This window comes from Bos indicus, chromosome 4 (assembly GCF_029378745.1).
Source record: "Bos indicus isolate NIAB-ARS_2022 breed Sahiwal x Tharparkar chromosome 4, NIAB-ARS_B.indTharparkar_mat_pri_1.0, whole genome shotgun sequence".
NCBI lineage: Eukaryota > Metazoa > Chordata > Mammalia > Artiodactyla > Bovidae > Bos > Bos indicus.
This window is the reverse complement of record NC_091763.1, coordinates 66,762,558-66,784,547: the sequence shown is the minus strand read 5'-3', so window position 1 is coordinate 66,784,547 and position 21,990 is coordinate 66,762,558. Positions and strand designations below refer to the sequence as shown.

The window sequence follows — 21,990 nt, the reverse complement described above, 5'->3', positions numbered from 1 at the left end:
GTCCTTTCTCACCTGTAAGATGAGGGTAAACTCACTTGAAACTCACAAGATTTTGTGAGAATTAAAGTAACACACTCAGACACAGAGAAGAAAGCAGTCACTAAACTTTCATTGCCATCTCCTGCACTTCTTTCTTTCTGAATTTGGTCCATGAGGGGACCTGGGGACACCAGGCAGGGTAATTATTCAGAACTTGAGAGCCAGAGTCAGGAACACACGGCCAGAAGCCCAGATAAGTGGATGGGGCTCACCTATGAGGAGGAAAGGGGGCCATGAATTAGGGCTCTTTAAGATTAAGGGAGTTTCAGCACAAGAAAGAATCTGTTCTGGGTCCCCAGGGATAAGGATGTGAGCAGGGCAGGAGGTAAGCAGCAAGACCTAAGACCCCTAGATAACTGCACTGGTGAGAGTGATGCAGGGGAGAGCAAACAGGGAAGGCAGAAAAGTGTGGGAGGGGAAACTTACCTCAGACAGGACATACGGCTTACCTGCAAATGTTATATGTAATTATAATCAAATCCCTCTTACTCCCTTACAGGTAAGTGCAGATGCTTCCAGCTCGAGAAAGGCAGATCCCAAAGGTCGGAGTGCACTGTTGGCTGATATCCAGCAAGGGACTCGCCTCCGAAAAGTCACGCAGATCAATGACCGCAGTGCCCCGCAGATTGAGGGTAAGTGAGCATCCGGCCTGCTAAGAGCCAAGGGCAGGCCATGTGAGGCTCAGCCAGACACTCCTGACTTGCTCAGGACAGGGCCACAAGTGCTCATCAGGACACACATCTGGCCATCTCAGAGCTGCTCAGTGTACAGTCTACATGGGTGAGAGAATCAGAGCTACCTTTCCCGATCTGCTGATGATGTTTAGCATATCTACCATCAACTTTCAAATGCTTTAAAAAAAAACTTCATGGTAAAATAATTATTTTAATTGTTTTAAAATACACACAATATAAAACTCATCATTTTGACCATTTTAAAGTGTCCAATTCAGTGGCATTTATATATTCAGTGTTGTTGCAACCATCACCCCTGTCTAGTTCGAGACCACTTCCATCACACCAGTAGGAAACCTATACCCATTAGCTAGTGGAGGTGATGGAATTCCAGCTGAGTTATTTCAAATCTTAAAAGATGATGCTGTTAAAGTGCTGCACTCAATAGGCCAGCAAATTTGGAAAACTCAGCAGTGGCCACAGAAATGGAAAAGGTCAGTTTTCATTCCAATCCCAAAGAAAGGCAATGCAAAAGAATGTTCAAACTGCTGCACAATTGCACTCTGACATGCTAGCAAAGTAATGCTGAAAATTCTCCAAACGAGGCTTTAACAGTAGGTGAACCAAGAGCTTCCAGGTGTTCAAGCTGGATTTAGAAAAGGCAGAGGAACCAGAGATCAAATTGCCTACATCTGTTGGATCATAGAAAATGCAAGAGAATTCCAGAAAAAAAAAAAAATTCCATCTACTTCTGCTTTATTGACTATGCTAAAGCCTTTAACTGTGTGGATCACAACAAACTGTAAAATTCTTACAGAAATGGGAATTCCAGACCACCTTACTGGCCTCCTGAGAAACCTGTATGCAGGTTAAGAAACAACACCTAGAACCAGACATGGGACAATGGACTGGTTCCAAATTGGGAAAGGAGTACTTTCCCAATTTACAATATACAAGGCTATATATTGTCACCCTGCTTATTTAACTTCTATGCAGAGTGTATCATGTGAAATGCTGGGCTGGATAAAGCATAAACTAGAATCAAGATTGCTGGGAGAGATATCAATAACCTCAGATATGCAGATGACACCACCCTTATGGCACAAAGTGAAGAGGAACTAAAGAGCCTCTTGATGAAAATCAAAGAGGAGAGTGAAAAAACTGGTTTAAAACCCAACATTCAAAAAAATGAAGATCATGGCACCTGTTCCCATCACTTCATGGCAAATAGATGGGGAAACAATGGAAACAGTGAGAGACTATTTTCTTGGGCTCCAAAATCACTGCAGATGGTGACTGCAGCCATGAAATTAAAAGACGCTTACTCCTTGGAAGAAACACTATGACCATCCTAGACAGCATATTAAAAAGCAGAGACATTACTTTGCCAGCAAAGGTCAATATAGTCAAAGCTATGGTTTCTCCAGTAGCCATGTATGCATGTGAGAGTTGGACCATAAAGAAGGTTGAGCACTGAAGAACTGACGCTTTTGAACTGTGGTAATGGAGAAGACTCTTGAGAGTCCCTTGGACTGCAAGGAGATCGAACCAGTCAATCCTAAAGGAAATCAACAATGAATATTCATTGGAAGAACTGATGCTGAAGCTGAAACTCCAATACTTTGGTCACCTGATGAGAAGAACTGACTCACTGGAAAAGACCCTGATGCTGGGGAAGATTAAGGCAGGAGGAGAAGGGATTGACAGAGGATGAGATGGTTGGATGGCATCACCGATTCAATGGACATGAATTTGAGCAAGCTCCAGGAGTTGGTGATGGACAGGAAAGCCTGGCATGCTGCAGTCCATGGGGTCGCAAAGAGTCGGACATGACTGAGCAACTGAACTGAAGATTTGATTGTATGGATGTTACACAATGTATTTATCCATTATGAAGTAACATTTAAAGATCACTTATGCTGTGTCAACATAATCCTCAAATTGAATGAGCAAAAAATTCAAGTCTCAACCCTAACAAATGCAAAGATTTTATTTTCCATAAGGAAAAATATTTCTGCCGAATTCTCTCACAGGATCATATGACTATAAGTTTCTATGTCTTCTAGATTATGATGGAGTAAAAGGAGCCTTGTTCCTGCCATCAGATGACCCATGTTGAGTTCTGATGCTGCTACCATGTACATCAGGGAACCTCTCTGAGACTCAGTTTGCTCATCTGCAAAATGGGGGGAGATAATAATATCTGCTCTCTTTTTTGGTCAAGATTGTTGAAGGCTGAAATAATAAATACAGTGGAAGAAAGTGAACATGAAAGTCGCTCAGTTATGTCCAACTCTTTGTGACTATATAGTCCATGGAATTCTCTAGGTCTGAATACTAGAGTGGGTAGCCTTTCCCTTCTGAAGGGGGTCTTCCCAACCTAGGGATCAAACCCAGGTCTCCCACATTGCAGACGGATTCTTTACCAACTGAGCCACAAGGGAAGCCCAATATATACAAAGTATGGCACAAACCAGTACAATATTGTAAAGTAATTAGCCTCCAATTAAAATAAATAAATTTTAAAAAAAGAAAACAAAAGTAAAAAAAAAAGAAATATATTTAAATATAAGGTATTATTATGGTTCCATATATTTTGCAATGATACATGATGGTAATTCTCAAAGATAGTCCTAAAATATAATTGTATCTAATATCTGTAATTATATATGTTAATGTACATGAATAGGCAAATTATTTTAAGAAACATTTTCAGGATTGATTACAATAAAAATTAGTTCTGGCTAGACCCACCATCTAATTAGTTAAGACTAACTCAGTGGACATGAATTTGAGCAAACTCTGGGAGCCAGTGGAGGACAGAGGAACCTGGCATGCTGCAGTCCATGGGATCACAAAGAATTAGACATGACTTAGTGACTGAACAACAACAAACAAGTTAACAGATCAATTCATTTTATTGGGACACTCATTTCTTTATCATTCTAGTGAAGAGATAATGTTTAATGTTAATACTAGGGGTAATCTGGCCACATTCCTCCACCAGTAGGCACTGTGCCCTGATTTCTCTGTGCATATTAGCTTCAGGCTGTGGACATTGTCTGCCAGAAATTCTTGTAAGCTCAATGTCTTCTCACACACATCTGGAAGTCTGGAATTAGTGACATCTCTCAGGAGCTCATGAGCTTTCTTTCCCATAGGGGAAAAAAAAAAAAAGTGCAGGGAAGAGCACTAGGCCCAGGGAGTGGGAACTGGGGAGACAGAGAATGAAAATGCCAAAGAAGAAATCACTGCAGACCTTTACTTCCTGCTTGCAAATCCTGGACCAGGCTCTGTGGACCAGAAGTTGAAATTATTGCCTAAATTAAATCTATGGGTTTTCTTCGTCTAGTCCTCCTACAACAGTCAAATGAAATTGGGGTCAGCTCTTTACCTACAGTGTTTGGGTTTTCTAATTTAAAAGGTGACATCTACTAAATGGTTTTCCCAGGTGGCTCAGTGGTAAAGAATCTGCCTGCCGATGCAGGAGACGCAGGTTCAGTCCCTGGCTTGGGAAGATCCCCTGGAAGAGCAAATGGCAACCCACTCCAATATTCTTGCCTGAAAAAATCCTGTGGCAGAGGAGCCTGGCGGGCTACAGTTCATGGGATTACAAAGAGTCCACAGACTGAGTGCGCACACACACACATCTACTAAATGGCAGTATAGAGATGCCTTTGTTTTGATCCTTTTTCAGAATGGTTACTACTGAAGGGTTTTTGGTAGCCTGGAGAGGGTGGCAGACAGGCCGGGGCACAAGGCAGGGGTTCTTGAGAAAGATGTTGAGTAGGAAAAGGGTAACACTGGTGGGCGGAGAAGGGAAGGCTGCCACGGGCAGTGTTAGACCATGGCCAGGGTGAGAGCTGGCCGCTCAGCTCTGCTCACAGGTCCACAACTACTTTCCTCTTCTCCCTACAGGTTCTAAAGGAACCAACAAAGAAGGAGGAGGTCCTGCAAATTCTCGAGGGGGGAGCACACCTCCAGCCCTGGGAGATCTGTTTGCTGGTGGTTTTCCAGTTTTACGACCAGCAGGCCAGAGGGATGCAGCAGGTAAGGAAGAGTTCAAATTGGCTATCTTTGACTCTTATCTTGCCTTGCGGAACCAACAGGGCAGTCCTCATCTGCCCATAAGTGACATGTTTAGAGTGAATAGTCACGTGGTAGGAGATCACCTCTTTGGAAGCGTAAGTACTAGAAGTTTTCAAAACACAGAATTGTTTCTAAGGGGTCTTTGAAATCCTCATCCTGTTTAAATCATCCTATTGTAATCACTGAAGAAGGAGGTGCCATAGTGTGGAGTGTTTAGCAATGGTGTGATCGTGGCCCACACTGCGAAGTACGGATGTAAATCACAATAGAAGGTCTTCATGACGTCACTGTGGACTCACTGGCAGTGGTGAGTTGTGATGGGTCTCTAGCATCATGTCTGTTAGGTGTTGCTATGTAACAAACCCTAAACATCACTGGCTTGTATAGAATGTGTAATGAGACTTCCATGCAATATGAGGTCTCCTGGAAACATACACAAATGGAAGGAGGAAGACATATTTCATCTTTTGATAAACACCCAGGCTCAAAAGCTGATTCCTTTCATGTCAACAAAGCCCCCTTGATGCTCTCGAACTGGCCTTTCCCTACCACTTCATGGTCTGCTCCTGTGTTTCTAGTTGGATTTCTAGGGCTTGCGTTCATGTGATGAAGGAAACCCTTTGCTTGGTGCTTATTCTCGGAGCCCTGTCTGCTGCCTGGTTTCCTTGCCAGAGCTGATTCTGACTCCTGTGGGTCTCCCCTTGAACTCACACTGCTCAGCTCTCTGCTTCATCCCAGAATGGGCATGCACATAAGCTGGGCAAGGATTTGTGCTGTCCTTGCTTCTGCTGCTCACATGGTGATACAAACGGGTTTGCCCATCTCTCATTAGGTTGGCCATTTAGTAAGTAGAGGCTCCTGTACTTTAACTGACCCACTTTAAGGGTTTTGGAATCTCAGATACACGGTGCTCTCAGACACTTAAAAACTTAAAGATTAGTTATTCAGGGATTGATTCTGCTGCTCAAACTTGTTACCTCTTTAAAGTCATCTGGATGGTGGGTAGAGAGGGAGGCCTTGCCTTGTCTGGAGAGCTGCCTGGGTCCTCCATCTTCATCCCTGTGGACTACTGAAAACAGGCTGGAGCACTTGGAGGCAGCAATCTCTGAAGGTGACGCCTACCCTAGACCTCATAGAAAATGTCTCATGCTGGAATAGCAGGTGGTAGATCCTGACCCTGAAAAGGCCAGGTGGGGACCTCCTGCTGCTGCTCATGGACAGTGAGCCATTCTGGCAATGCTTGCCTTAGCACCCTGGTGGAACCAAGTCCGTCAGGGTGGATGCATATGTGCAAAGATATTATCTCCTCCACAGCCATCTAAAAGAAAATTTCAACAGAGGAATAATGACAGCTCCACCCTGCCTCCAGAAGAGCGTTCCGCAGTTGAGACTCATGTCATGAGTCATGTGTCCATGTGGCTGTCGCATCATAGCCAGAGTAGGGTCATCCGTTTGGAAAGCCAGAAGTTACTGTGGTCCTGCTCACTTAGTTTCAGCCCCAGAGTCACCTCTTCCATGCCCTTCCGTGATCGGCCTGACTTTTGGCACCAAATACTTTTAGCACCCGGTTCGGTAAACACACTGGAGACTCAGGGACTGAAAAGCTCAGAACCACCAACAGCTGCTGGCATTATAATTTGATATGAAACCTGTGTTTCCTATTCTGCAGCACGAGGAAGCTGAAGGTGTGAGAAGCAAACGTTTTCTAGTGGTTTCCAAATATTTTCATAGAGATTATAGAATATACAGGTGCTGGAATAGGAAAAATGTATTCCCAAAAATTCCTTTTAGGGAAAGTGCATTTATTTGGAAGAAATGTCTTAATATGCCTCCTGAGTGGAGAGTGATACTCCAAGGACATATTTAAGTGACTGCAGAACTTTTGTGCAGTAAACAAGGAGAGGGACTTTTTTCTCTTTGAAGTGACAGAGGGAAAAAAGGGTAAGAAGTGGCAAGTAGGGTGAAAGGGTGTGCAAAGAGTGAGGAGGCCCCAACCAGGGAGCACCCTCCACCCGAGTCTTCCATGACATCCACCGAACACAAATGCCTACTATGAGCAAGCTGTTGCTGTTGGCATTGGATTTAAAGAGGCATTGGATTTCAAGTTGGGGCTGATGTGGTGAAGGATCTACAGGGTAAGAAAGCCAGGAGATCAGGAGACAGCAAGCTGCTTAGAAATGGGCAAAAGCCCTTGGGAAAGGGATCTTTGAGTTTCCAGAGGGTATGGAACTGGGAGGTTCAAGGTCATTGGACCTGGATCCCCAAGGCAGGGAGTATTCCCACTGACTTTCCAATCACCTAGTATATTCAGGGAATCTTGAATCTCCTTTCAAATCAGAAACAAAGTCCATGTTGACAAAATGCTGGAGTGAGGAAAACCTCCCTCATCAGGAGCTTCTGGTTGGTACACCCACAGATGCGGCTGACTGGCCTGGAGAATAACAGGGTAGGGTGAGGGTGGCCTTGAGAGGAGGAAGGGTGAAGGAGGTCAGGGCAGCCCTAATCCTGGTCAGAGGGTGGAGGTGGGGTGCAACAGGAAGCTGGTGCCACAGCCACATCTGGCAGCTCCAGCTGGGCTTGTCTCACCGGCGGCCAGTGTGTTTCTTCAGGTAAGGGCCTTGGGCTGGCCCCCTTGCGTGCCAGCTGCTCCACCTGCAGCCTCCAGTGGCCGTGCGGGAAGAGAATGACCACCATGAGGTTCACTGAGGTCGTGCTGGACAGAGCCCCTCGCTAGGGCGCACACCCCGCGCTGAGCTAACCCAGAATTCTCTCACTTTCAGGTGGCAAGACCAGCCAGGGCCCTGGCTCCCGGGCGCCTTCTCCACGGCTTCCCACCAAGACTATCAGCGGCCCATTCAATCCCCCTGCGTCTCCCAGGCTAGGCAACGCCTCTGAGGGGCATGGCGCGGCCAGGGCGGTACCCCCTCGCCCCAGCGTGCCCGCCCCACCGCCTCCAACCCCGCCCCCACCGCCCCCGCCCCTACCGCCACCCCTGCCCCTGTCGTCCCCCGTCAAAGCTCCGCTGGTGTCCCCACCTGGCCCACCGTCTAAAGGGAGCCCGCCGGTGGTTCCACCGCCTCTGCTCTGCCCACCGCCTCCTCCTCCCCCGCCACCCCCGCCACTCCCGCCGCCCCCGGCCTTGGGTCCCAGTGACAAGGCAGCGAAGCCTCAGCTGGCCCCCTTGCACCTACCGCCCGTCCCGCCCCCGCTCCCTCTGCTCCCTCCCTGTGGGCACCCGGGGCTCAATGCGGAGGCTGCCAGCCCGGCCCAAGACGTGCGGGAACCTCCCGCCCCGCCGCCCCCGCCACCTCCACTCCCCCTTTACGCCTCCTGCACCCCCAGATCCTCTTTGCCTGCACCCCCTTTGCCAAGTGCTAACAGCAGCAGTGAAGTCCCACCCCCGCTGCCCCCCAAGTCCCCCAGCTTCCAGGCCCAGCCACCCAAGCCCAGCGGGCAGGCCTTGCCAGCGCCGCCCGCCCCTCCAGGATCTCAGCCATTCCTGCAGAAGAAGAGGCCGGGCCGAGGCCCCGGTAAGCACTGCTGTTCTGGTCCAGGGTGGTCATGTCAGAGGATCATTTTTCTGACCGTTGGCAGCAGCTCTGGAGGTGCTATGGACACCCCCAGAGGCCTGCACCTGTGGCCCACTTGGGAAAACCTCAGGACATCTTAACTCTGAATTTTATTTTAGATCAGACCGGTTCAGTGCCCTGTGGAGCACAAGAAAAACTTGTTTTATATGACTTTATGCTGAGGTATTCAGGTTAGAGACAGGAAACCAGGGTAAGGGAGCCTGGAAGACTTGTCCAAGATGGTGCAGACCACAAGCTAGGGATTCTGGCCTTAATCACCATGCCATGACTAGCTGTGTGACCCAGGGCGATTCCTCAGCCTCTTTGTGCTTTCTTTTCATCTGTGAAATGGGCATAGCAATAATTCTCCCCTCATGCAGTTGTCAGAACAGTGAGATCTAGAAAAGTCTATTTGTTTTTACTATCACCATTCCCCAGGTTGAGACAGCTATAAGCGCAATTGTTTCCAGAACCAGCTCTCCTGTGTAATTTTTGTCTGAGTTATTATAGTCTGGCTTCCAGCCAGGATTTTCATCGATCCTGAGTAGATTAGTTTAGCATTCTGCCATATTTTTGGCAGGTTCTCCAACTGACTCAGGAAAACTGAGGGTCCATATTTTCAGCCAAACTTTAAAAATAATCCCTTCATGTTTCCAGCATAGATGATCTGGATTGAATATACATGCTTCATGACTATGATTTCCATGAAGTGATGAGGCTTCAGTCACCTTTGGTGTCCTTCTAAATGGAAAGCACACTACACATTCACACACACCCATGTACACACATACCCATGTATACACACACACATGTACACACACACATACACACATGCATGCTGAGTCTTTGTGACCCTATAGCCCGCCAGGCTCCTCTGTCCATGGGGATTCTCCAGGCATGAATAGTGAAGTGGGTTGCCATGCCCTCCTCCAGAGGATCTTCCTGCCCCAGGGATCGAACTCACTTCTCCTGCAGTTCCTGCGTTGCAGGCAGATTCTTTACCACTGAGCCATAGGGGAAGCACCCCACACACATACACACACAGACACACACATACACTAATAAATATATGCACACACTCATCAAAACCCACATCCACACACATAGCCCAACATATATCCACAATTACACACACAGGCTCATATTCCTTGATTTTTCAGAAAAAAAATTTTTTGAGACTTTTTTTTTATTAATTGAAGTATAATTGATTTACAATGTTATATTAGTTTCAGGTATACAACATAGTGAGTCTATATTTTTATAGAGGATACTTCATTTAAAGTTACTATAAGATTTTGGCTATGTGCCCTGAGCTGTACATTACATCCTTGTGTCTTATTTATTTTATACCTTGTAGTGGGTACCTCTTAATCCCCTTCCCCTATCTTGCCCTGCCCCGACCCCTCCCTGCTAGTAATCACCAGTTTACTACAAAGATAATTTTTATCTTTTATTTACAAAGATAATTCTCTGTATCTTTGAATCTGCAGAAAATCTTTTGAAGCAGAAAGTTTCTTAAATATATATCCTTGAATTAAAAATAATACAAGCTCATTGTAGAGCAAATAGAAAAAAATGACATCACCCATAATAACATCACCCAGAAGTAAAAACTATCGTATTTGGATGTGTTTCTTTTTTTTCTTAACATACCTACATATTTACATGGTTAATATGATTTTGTATACACTATTTTCTATTCTGTTTTTATTTAATATAATATTAAAAGCAATTTTGATGTAATTTGATATTTATGAAATTGTAAAAATGTATCTATAAGCATATTAATATGATAATTGATATGTACCATATTTCTAGTGTTAAGATATTTAAGTTGATTCCATTTTTTGTTATTACAAATAATATTGCAGGAAATACATTTATAACAATTGTAGTCTACATTTTAGATTTTTATTTTAAAGGATAAGTTTCTGAAAGGGAGTTCCTGGTACAAAAAGCAAGGATATTTTTAAGGCTTTTGATCACAAGAGATAAGATTTTAATCATTCTCTTCTCAACTGACTAATTATAATGTCCAGCATTAGTACTAGTGAGCCCCTTCTGAGGCTCATGATTCCTAAATGTTTAAGATAGGGTGAAAAAAATCAGTGCTTTAGATTCAGAGAGATCTGAGTTCGAATCCTGCCTTCCCACCCTCTTCTGTTTTTAATGTCCTTAAACCTTGCTTTTTTTAATTTGACAAATGGAAATAATAACAATAACACCTTTTACAAAGGATTGTCATACATACCAAGTGAGGAAGTATGCCTGGGGTGCTTTGCCTGGGGAGAGGGGTAGCTAGGGGCTCAGCAGCCTCACTTCCTTCTCTCTGACCAAGTGGAGAGGCAGCTTCTCACCCAGAAGAGGGGTCCACAGCCCCTTATCCTCTTTATTCCCTTTGTGGGAACAAGTAAATCCTAGTGGATCCTGGTACAGAGGAAGGGAAGACCAGCAAGGGAGAAGAGGGAGACTGAGAAAGGGAAAGGCAGAGGGAGGAGCTGAGGACTGAGGAGCGCTGATGGCCCTGGGGAGGCCAGCTTCAGCGCTGCAAACCGGATGCCGGGATGGGTGCTTGTCTGGCCTCTTCCACTGTGTCTTTGGACATGAAACTTGGCTTTCCACGGACAACATGAGGGTAATTGCTGCTCAGACCAACCACAGGGAAGAGCAGGAGATTGTACTTGTGAACATGTTGGCACAGATACTAATGGTGCAGTTGTCATCACTTCAATAGCAAAGTGAAGAGTCGAGTACCCAAGTTGATGTGCCAAGGCAGCAGGTTATTAACTGCCAAATGAGTCATGCGAAGAAGTCTTGGCAAAGGAGATCATCAGGGAAGAATTCATGAAGTAGGTGGGATTTGAGTTGGGCCCTGGGGGCTAGGTAGGTTTTAAAGTTACTGGAAGGAGAAACCAGGGACTAAGGTGCAGGAGAATGAGTGTGAGCAGAAACGCAGGGGCAGGAGCAAGCCCCCGACAGCCTGCTCATCCAGCCCCACCCCAAGTCTCACCTGTAGTGAGTCCTTCCCTTGCATAGGATTGTGCAGTATCTTTACTTCTTTGGGCTGTACCATCTGATGACAAGGGTTGATACTATAATTGCAGCTAATATTCATTGAGCCCCAACTACATGCCACTTTAATTAAATCAACTCACTTAATACAGTCCATGGAATTCTCCAGGCCAGAATACTGGAGTGGGTAGCCTTTCCCTTCTCCAGGGGATCTTCCCAACCCGGGAATCGAACCAGGTCTCCCACGTTGCAGGTGGATTCTTTATCAGCTGAGCCATCAAGGAAGCCCAAGAATACTGGAGTGGGTAGCCTATCCTTTCTCCAGCAGATCTTCCCAACTCAGGAATCGAACCTGGGTCTCCTGCATTGCAGTTGGATTCTTTACCATCTGAGCCACCAGGAAAGCCCAAGAATGTGTATATATATATTATTATTCCCATTTTATGGATAAGGAAACTGAGGCACAGAGAGGTGGTGTTATTACTCTAGCAGGAGGACTGGGACACAATCCCAAGAAGGTTGGCTCGAGAGGCTGCCTTTTCATCATTATATCATCTTACACCCAAAGATCTCAATACCTCACCTCTCCCAGAAGATTATAGCATCTACCATCCTAGCATCTTCCATCTGAAAGTCCTGTATCTGAATACACCGTCATCTTCTCTGCCAGGGACCGGTGGGGGAAAACTCAACCCACCCCCAGCACCCCCTGCGAGGTCACCCACCACTGAGCTTTCCAGCAGGAGCCAGCAGGCCCTAGCCTGGACCCCAACCCAGCAGCCCGGAGGTCAGCTGCGGAATGGAAGCCTGAACATCATTGGTGAGTGGGGTGAAGGAACAACCTACAGGTTGTGTTAAATAGGGTTTCTTTTGAGGCTTTCTTGGGGAGGGGTTCCAGAATCTACTCCCTAACCTTCTGATTGAGACTACAGAGAGAGAAGAAAACCAATGTTTAAGTTCTGTGTGTGTGTGTGTGTGTGTGTGTGTGTGTGTGCGCGCGCGCACGCATGCACGTGCACACACGCACACCTGTCTCCATGGAGAAATCAGACATAAGACATGAAATCAGACATGGATGGAAGGCCCACCAGCACAGGATCAATTAAGGCAAATCTGTGGAACTAGGAAGGAAAGTTATCTTTGGTCAGGTGTGACCAAAAATCTTTGGAACCCTTGGTGGGCTGAACCACTGTCATACCCAAAACCTAGATCACAAAGCAGGGACTCAACTCATAAAAGAGGCACAAGACCCTTCTCCTCTTGCCATCAGGGGCTCATGGCAGAACTCGTTTGCTTTGGGAAGCCCTGATCCCCAACTGGACACAGGCTGGGCTCCTTCCCACCAGCCAGGCTGAGGACTCCTGTTCTTTCCACCCATCTCCACCCCACCTAGAGTTCTCCTCAGGAGCACAGGAAGGACGGCAGGCCACAGGAACTTGGAAGGGCCTTTGTTGCTGCCAGATTTCCCACGTGGGCCCTGGATAGGCCTGTGGCACTTCTGCTCCCTATGGAAGCTTCCTTAAGACATTGGTTGAAGGAAGTTGGGTGGATGATGGGAAGAGTCTGTGACTTCACTTGTCCTGATTCCCCCTTGTCCCAGATAAGTATTAATAGTAAAAGTTAAGAGGTGAATGGATGTCTTAGAAGGGAATAGCCCTGCCATTAAAACCTTGCACTGAGCAGGCAAAACTGTTTGCTTCTGAAAATTATTAAAACTCAGATCATCATAGTAATGAGAGTGATTTTGTGATTTCCCTTGTGTGCAGATGACTTTGAATCTAAATTCACGTTCCATTCCATGGAAGATTTTCCTCCTCCGGATGAGTATAAACCATGCCAGAAGATTTACCCCAGCAAGATCCCCAGAAGTAAGTACCACCTCGCTAAGACTCCTGGTTTTCCCTGACCCTCCAGAATTAGGTGCTTGGGTGCACTGACGGGCCACAGGCTATACAAAGGAACTCTGAGTATTTACCTGGGCCTGGGTGGATGATGTGGCACCAAGAAGAAGGAGGAGGAAAGGAGCTGGTTGGTTATCAGTCAGGGCAAGTGGACGTGCCTGTGGGGCTGCAAGGTAGAGGTGACCTGGACCAGGTTGAGCAGGGAGTACTCAGGTCTGAGGCTGAGGGGTAAGGTCAAGAGTGGCAACTAGCTTTGCAGGTCATCAGAGCCTTATCCTAAGCCAGGGATTAGCAAATATTTTCTTTAAAGGGCCAGAGAGGACATGTCTGAGGTTCTGCTGGCCATCTGGTCTCTATCACAACAATTCAGCTCTGCTGTTTTGACATGAAAGCAGCCATAGAAAACACATAAAGAAATGGGCATTGCTGTCTGCCAGTAAAACTTTATTTGGGAAGGCAGGCACTGGCTGCATTTGGTCTGCTGGCTGTATTTTGCTAATCTCTGCCCTAAATCACTACAAAAGAAGAGTTTTAGTAAGTGCTGTGTAGTTCTTCAACCTTCAGACTCTAGTAACTAAGTTGGCTACATTTGGAGCCCATGGTAACTAGTCTTATCCCTGAGAATAGAAGAAAAGCTTTACCCTGACACAGCTCACCAGGGTACACAGGTGGCAGTCTGTGCTGTGATCCTCTCCTTTCAGAGAAATGTTCAAACGAGTGCCCACACCAGAACAATCTCCTGGTGATCAAGAAGTAATAATTAGTAATAATTCAACCTACTCACGAATGGACATCTTACAGACCAGAAAGGGCATTTGCCATTTCAAAAAGAAGATGTGCTTTGGGATTGAAATGGCATTGGTGGGCATGAGATACTGCAGGAGCCTCCTAGCACAATTAAATGAGCCTGTCCCTGCCATTCCTGGGTGCTGCGGAGAGAACCTTGTTGATTATGTGAGTGTGAGCCTGGTACAGTTCATGCTTATCTGATTACATTTCTTCTTACAGTTTTCCTCTTGTATTTCTGCCATTGACCTGTAACCCAAGATTAGAGGTCTTCAAGGTCTGGGAGATGACTTTGGTTCCATCAGATGAGGCTAATTCCATGCTCTTTTGTGACATTTCTGGAGCTGTCTCTGCCTGCTTGCGTGCTTTCTCTCTGTCCTTCTGACGCACAGCACACAAACCCCTAAGGCTTCGTGCTTTCAGTGCTGTCTTCCCTGCTCCACTCTGCAAGTATGAGCTGTTCCTTTCTTTAGTAGATGACTTTGTCCAGTTTTTTTAAATGCATTAGGTTCCTCAATTCACTAAACAGAATTACCATATGACCTAGCAATTCTACTCCAATGAATTGAAAGCAGGTGTTCAAACAAGATATCTGACAGGTATTCATAACTATTCACAATAGCCAAAAGGTGAAAAGTACCCGAATGCCCATCAAATGGTAAATAGATAAACCAAATGTGGTGGAGCCATGCAGGGAAATATTATTGGACAGTAAGGAATGAAGCAGGGATACATGCTACAACATGCATGGACCCTGATAACATTATGCTAAGTGAAAGAAGCAGACATAAAGGCCATGTATTGTGGGATTCCACTGATATGAAATACCTAAAATAGACAAATCCAAAGACACAGAAAGTGGATTTAGCAGTTGCCAAGGGCAGGAGGGTATGGAGAATGGGGAGCAACCGCTAATGGGTATGGGTTTCCTTTGGGGCTGATGAAAATGTTCTGCAACAAGGTAGAGGTGATGACTACACAACCATGGGAATGTATTAAATGTTGTTAATGGGAAATTTTATATGTATTTACCACAATAAAAAGAAAGTGCAAAACCCTATCACTAGGAATCTTTGGGAAAATGCATAGCTCACAAATATTCATTAACTTTAATGGCGATAGTAAGGGTGAAGTCATGATCGTATGGACAGATACTTATTAAGTCCCTTAGCACTGGAGAGATTTAGATAAACGATCCCCTTGATCTGTCCTTGAGAGAGTCACGTGCTGGTGAAGGAAGAGAGGACAGACAGACACTGAAATATAAAATTTCACTCTGGTGTTCCCAGCCAGACTGTCCTCATCATGGTCAGTTCACTGGGAAAATGGCTGATTGTTTTCATCCCAACTCCTTTTTTCTTTATATTTAATTGTGGTTTAAAAAATAGATAACATGAAATCTACCATCCTAACCATTTTTGTGTATACAGTCCAGTAGTGTGAAATGCATTTACACTGTTGTACAACCAGTTTCCAGAGCTCTTTTCATCTTGCAAAACTGAAACTCTATACCCATTAAACAATTCCCCATTCTCCCCTCCCCTAGGCCCTTGGCAACCATTGTACCTTCTGGTTCTCTGGTTCTGAGTCTGACTACTTTTGGTACCTCATATAAGTAGAATCATGCTATATTTGACTTTTTGAGAGTAGCTTATTTCATTTAGCATAATGTCCTCAAGGTTCATCCATGCTGTAACATGTCACAATTTCCTTCCTTTTTCAGACTGAATAATATTGCATTGTATGTATTTATCACATTTTGTTTATCTGTTTGTCCATCAATAGACACTTGGGTTACTTTCATCTTTTGGCTGTTGTGAACAATGCTGCTGTGTACACAAATGTACCAATAATTCTTTGAAACCTGGCTTTCAGTTCTTTGGTGTATATACTCAGGAGTGGAATTGGATGACGTAGTGATTCTATTTTTAATTTTTTGAGGAACTATCATACTGTGTTCCCTTTTACATTCCTATTAGCGTACACAAAGTTTCCAGTTTCTCCACATCAGCACCCACACTTGTTATTTTCTGGTCTGGGTATTTTGTTTTGTTTGTAGCCATCTTTATGGGTATGAAGCTGTATCTCATTGTGGCCCAACTCATTTTCTAAAATACATTTACTTTATATTTATAGCAAAATTGGCTACCATTATATCCATTAGCTGAGAAACTTCTCCACCAGACACTGAAGTAAGTACAGCTCGATGTGGTTCCCACCATAACATCAAAGAATTAGATGTCCCAGTAGTAAGAGAATCAGAAGACAATGCCTGTGCCAAAGTATTTCAGCTTTTACGGAGGGCAGTTAGGTAGTAAGGACCTCCGGCCTAGTGTGCTTATCTTAGCCACGCCTGACTATTACTGGTGACCACATCCCTTCGTGTGGTCTTCCCTGATGATCACTCCAGATAAAATAGCAGCCCTTCCTGTCATTCTCTTTATGCTGCCTCATCATTTCTTTAAAGCACACATCACCTCCTGACATGTTATATATTTACCTGTCTCCTGTCTATCTCCCAAGTACAGTGTAAGGCTCTGGAGGGCTAGGATAATATCAATTTTTATTCACTGCTCTATTGTCAGCTCCCAGCATGGGGCCAGGCACTTGTTTTTGTTTAGTCGCTAAGTCTTGTCTGATTCTTTGCAACCGCATGGACCGTAGCCCACCAGGCTTCTTTGTCCATGGGATTTTCTAGGCAATAATAGTGGAGTGGGTTGCCATTTCCTTCTCCAGGGGATCTTCCTGACCCAGGGATCAAACCCACATCTCTTGCATTGGCAGGGGAGTTCTTTACCACTGAGCCATTAGGGACAGGCACTCACACTCAAGAAATAATTGTTGAATTAATCAATAATTCAACATACATACATATATTTTAAAACATACATATATTTTAAAACATACATACATATATTTTAAAACATACATATATTTTAATATATTGCTAAACCATTTACAGAAGAAATTTGAAAAAAACACGAATTTCCAGCAATGAGGTAAAATAGGGCAGAGCCACTGGGTGGGATGTTCTGCATCTATTATAGTAGTGCTGTTGAATATTTAGTGACATGGGAAAATGTCAATGCAACCTTGAGAAGAGAAACAAAACAACCCAGTATACTAAAATTACCTTAAGTAAAACCTAGGGGCTTCCCTGGTGGTCCAGTGGTTCAGAATTCGCCTTCCAATGCAGGGAGTACAGGTTTGATCCCTGGTCAGTGAGCTGAGATCCCACAGGCCTCACACCAAAAAAAAAAGAATGTAAACAACAGAAGCAGTACTGTCACAAATTCAATGAAGGCTTTAAACAATGGTCCACATCAAAAAAAAAAAAACAAAAAAAACTTTTAAGAAAACCTAAATTAATTTTAAAAAGAAATTGTTTCATGAATTTATGTGGAGAGAGAGAAGTGGAACAAAGAAAGAAAAGAGAGAAGAAGCTAGAAATACATCCACTACAGTGTTAGGACTAGTTATCCCTTAGTCACGGAATGTTGGGTGATTTTTATTTTCCTCATGGCTCACTATTTTGTCCAAGTATTCTAAAATAAATATACATTACTTTTAAAAATCATTTAAACTAATTTTAAAATCCCAAATTATGGGGTGAGGGTCGATGATTAAGCCCACCCCTGGTCTGAGTGCCCAAGGAGGGAAGTGAGGCCCTATAGTGTATAGGGTGACTCTGTAAGCTCCCCAGATGGGGTGGTGGGTCCCTCAGACCAACATCAACTGCGGCAATGACAGCCAGCGAGGAGAGGAGAGGCTAGATATGCAGTTTCTAAGGCTTAGCTCTGGCAGATATGAGAATTATCATGTCCAGTGAAACGCGTCATGTCCTTTAGTTAGAGGCTGTGAGAGGCTTCCAGCATCAGAGCAAGGGAAGCCTTGTGAGGTTTCCCAGCCCAGTTCCTTCCAGGCGGGGAGAAGGAGCCATGCGGAAGTAGGGTGGCCTGCTCATGGCCACAGCTGGTGGCAGAACCAGGGCTTGAGGCGGGGCTTTTTGTTCCACATCAGCCAGGAGAGCCTGAGGCTTCTTCTTGACGTGGGTCGGCTGCCTGACAGACCGGAACAGCATAGAACCAAACCAAGGGTGGGTTAGATGCCTTCTCAGGTGAGGGGTCTCCATGCAGAGGCCTAGGGAGACCCCCCGACTATGTGCCCTCAGCTCACTTGAGAGGAAAGGCTGCACCTGCCGTTAGAAAGGAAGCTACAGACTCAGTGGCTCTGTATTCAAAAGGGAAAATGATGACTCCAGGTTGCTTTTTAGAGTTCAAATCAACATCTTTCTGGATAAATATATTTTTAACAGCATCTTTTTCTTGTTTATAAAAGATAGAAAAACAACTCCCAGGGAAGCCCAATTATTTTGGCTAACCCTCCTGCAAGTAATCATACAACATACAGGTCACAGAACATACAGGCCCCTGGGGAACACAGCTGAGGGCACCCTAACTCTGGCCCAGCCCATGTATCATCACCACAGGCTGCACTGGAATCATCTAGTAAGAGCATCCTCTTCTGGTTTGCATCTCGCTTCATATTTGTTGAGCTGCTTTGGGATAGGAAGGGAAACAGAAACTACCATTCCATTTAACATCTGTGTCATACAGATAGGCTTCCCCAGCAGCTCAGCCAGTAAAAAATCTGCCTGCAGTACAGGAGACCCACATTCAGTCAGGAAGATCCCCTGGAGATCCCACTCTAGTATTATTGCCCGGAGAATCCCATGGACAGAGGAGCCTGGCGGGCTACAGTCCATGGAGTTGCAAAGAGTTGGTTAGTGTTGCCAGTGAAACGTTTCCAGTCACAAAGAGTTGTGCTCTTGATTGCATGCCATCTGCCTCTCGTGTCATGGTCCAATCAGTATTCCTTCTCTGCATGTGAGGCCAGAACATGCAGCATCCCATTTGTTTCAAATACACAATGTGATTCTCTGCGCCATAACTGCTACTTTCCACCTGATGCCATGTGGACCCTACCTCAGAGAGATCGAGTTGCCCAGAGCTGACAGTTAGATCTGCCTCTCCAAGGAGTCTGTTTTCTCTTCCCCCAGCCCCTGGAATTGCACTCCAAGACTGGGAGACGTTCTGGGAGACCCTCCAAGAGACCCAGCTTTGATGGCCAGCCAAGTTTGTAAATCCTTTCTGGATACTTTCCAAGCCCTGCAGTATTTAGCCTCTTGTTGGTTGGCTACAGAACAAATTTTTTTTAACACATGAAAATATCTCTGTGTCTGGGGAAAGGTATAAGGCTGGCCTGATTTACAAATGACAAAAAGTAAAGTTGGAAGCCAGCGTGGCCCTCAGGCTGCTGCTCCTTCCATCCAGGAGTAGACTTGCTTGTTTAAGCCCCACTGTTCAGATAACTCTTTCATAGTCGGCTGCTCTGTAGCATCCAGCTCCGGACACACAGCCGTGTTAATAACCAGAGAAAGAGAGGCCATCTGGTTCCCAGGAGGTGGCAACAATGGTCACTCAGGCTGTTCTGTGTGCAATAGACACATGTGGTTGGGTAGAAATGGAAAAAGTCTTTCTTACTGCACATTGTGGTACCAAAAGTTTGAAAACCAGTATTTTAGTGAATCTGAAATACTCTCCTATAGGAAAACAGCCCATGTGAAGGACTATTTCCAGCAAAAGGGCTCTGTTTGTTGAATTCTAAGAGATCCTAGTGGCATCGCAAAAGGAAATATTTGAGACGCCACCCCCCAAGGGGATAGCTGAATTAAAAGAATCTTAGGTAACCCTGGCAACTCTCAGCCACCCTTTTCAAGCAACAGTGAAATTTCTTTTACAACATGTAGAGTTTTCTTTTCTGTTTTATGAAGAAATTGGTTATCCTTTAGCTCTGCTATTGTTTCCCATCATATTTATAAAAACCAGTGGGCACTGTTTACCTATGGAGAAGCTTGTTTCGTTGCCTAGTTGTTCTCGCGGAGGGTATTTTGCCTCCCAGAGGACATTTGGCACAGTCTGGAGACATTTTTTTTCTTGACACAAATGGTCTTTGGGGTGTGGAGAATTGCTGTTGGCATCTAGTGCGTAGAGACTAAGAAGGCTGTGAGATCACCTACACCCTACAGGCAGCCCCCCTCCCCAAACAGTTATCCAGCTCCAAATGTCAACAGAGCCAACACACCCCCCAAACAAAGAATTATCCAGCTCCAAATGTCAATAGAGCCAAGTTAAGAAACCTTGGTCTAAAGGAAGGCTCTTCTGTAGCAGACTGGAGTAAGTCTAAGAACAGTAGTTTCAGGGCCATACTGCTGCATGGAATTAAGTATATCAGTGTCTCTACTTTTCACAGGGGCTTCCCTGGTGGCTCAGCGGTAAAGAATCTGCCTGCAATGCAGGAGACAATGGAGACACATGTTCAATCCCTGGGTTGAGAAGATCCCCTGGAGGCCAGCATGACAACCCACTCCAGTATTCTCACTAGGAAAATTCCCATGGACAGAAGAGCCTGGTGGGCTATGGTCCATGGGTTCCTAAAGAGTGGACAAAACTGCAGCAGCTGACCATGCAAATTTGGCTAAAAATCTAGTACTTCCTGTGCAATTTGCCCCCAGAAATCTGTATCCTAGAACAGATGCATTCATTAATTTTTAAAGCATTGTAATGAAAATTACAGGACCCATTGGATTAGTGTTTTGTAAGTTGTAGAGATGCTTCTATGTGGTAGTTCAACTATATCATACAGTAACAGATTCTTAAGATGACTTTTTTTTTAAATTTTATTTTATTTTTAAACTTTACAAATTGTATTAGTTTTGCCAAATATCAAAATGAATCCGCCACAGGTATACATGTGTTCCCCATCCTGAACCCTCCTCCCTCCTCCCTCCCCATACCATCCCTCTGGGTCGTCCCAGTGCACTAGCCTCAAGCATCCAGTATTGTGCATTGAACCTGGACTGGCAACTTGTTTCATACATGATATTATACATGTTTCAATGCCATTCTCCCAAATCTTCCCACCCTGTCCCTTAGATGACTTATATGTTCATTTTGTAGAAAACATGAAAAGTGTTTTTAAGAGGTTTTAAAGAGCAATAAATACAAAAGGAATCAATTCAGTATATTATTTACATTTTTTAATGGATTTTTAAATAGTTGAAAGAAAGTGAAAGTCACTCAGCTGTGTCTGACTCTTTGCAACCCCATGGACTGTACAGTCTATGGAATTCTCCAGGCCAGAATTCTGGAGTGGGTAGCATTTCCCTTCTCCAGGAGATCTTCCCAACCCAGGGATTGAACCCAGGCTTCCCACATTGCAGGCAGATTCTTCACCAGCTGAGCCACAAAGGAAGCCTGAGAATACTGGAGTGGGTAGCCTGTCCCTTCTCCAGGGGATCTTCCCGACCTAGGAATCAAACCAGGGTCTCCTGAATTGCAGGCGGATTCTTTACCAACCGAGCTCTCAGGGAAGCCCTTTAAATAGTTGAGGTGTGTTGCTATTTATACAATTTCTAGCCTGCTTTTTTCTCCTACATTTCAAACATCAACCCAAATTATTTGAGTCTTTGTAGACACTCAGATGGCTGCTTGGTGCTCCATCATATGATAACAAACCCTAGATTTCCTGAACACTGCTTTTGAATGCAGATTATCAGTTTAACTATCATAAATAATCTGTGATGGATATTTCTGCTTTTCATGTTAGTCAGTTGCACAGCAACATGAGTTGTTTTAAGGGCTTTGGGACATAGATATTTAATTCCTAGATGGTGATGGAAGCAGACAGAAAAGTCTTGTATCAAATGCAGCTGACATTTGGGACGCAGGGACACAGGGAGACTTTAGAAAGAGACAGGGACACCATTTGGATTACCTGGCTCACAGAAAAAGTTCTGGAATTCCTGGGAATGTGGATTTTAAAACTTGGCTAGATCAACCGAACCACATATCTGCCTAT

At 44.8% G+C, this 21,990-nt stretch overlaps 1 protein-coding gene across 7 annotated transcripts in view; it reads left to right on the top strand.

Moving 5' to 3' along the window:
* The window catches only part of WIPF3 (WAS/WASL interacting protein family member 3), an 84,845-nt gene that overhangs the window by 55,829 nt on the left and 7,026 nt on the right, over positions 1–21,990 (top strand). For 3 of the 7 annotated variants that reach the window (XM_070787270.1, XM_070787274.1, XM_019958824.2), the window contains exons 3-7: positions 539–671; positions 4,632–4,763; positions 7,583–8,332; positions 12,054–12,203; positions 13,150–13,251. In XM_070787270.1, the coding sequence (XP_070643371.1) occupies positions 539–671; positions 4,632–4,763; positions 7,583–8,332; positions 12,054–12,203; positions 13,150–13,251 (1,267 nt within the window). Of the gene's footprint in view, positions 1–538; positions 672–4,631; positions 4,764–7,582; positions 8,333–12,053; positions 12,204–13,149; positions 13,252–13,985; positions 14,267–14,292; positions 17,431–20,382; positions 21,148–21,990 lie in introns of those variants that run through there. The other 4 variants (XR_011566116.1, XM_070787273.1, XM_070787272.1 and 1 more) reach the window with 4 other exon arrangements.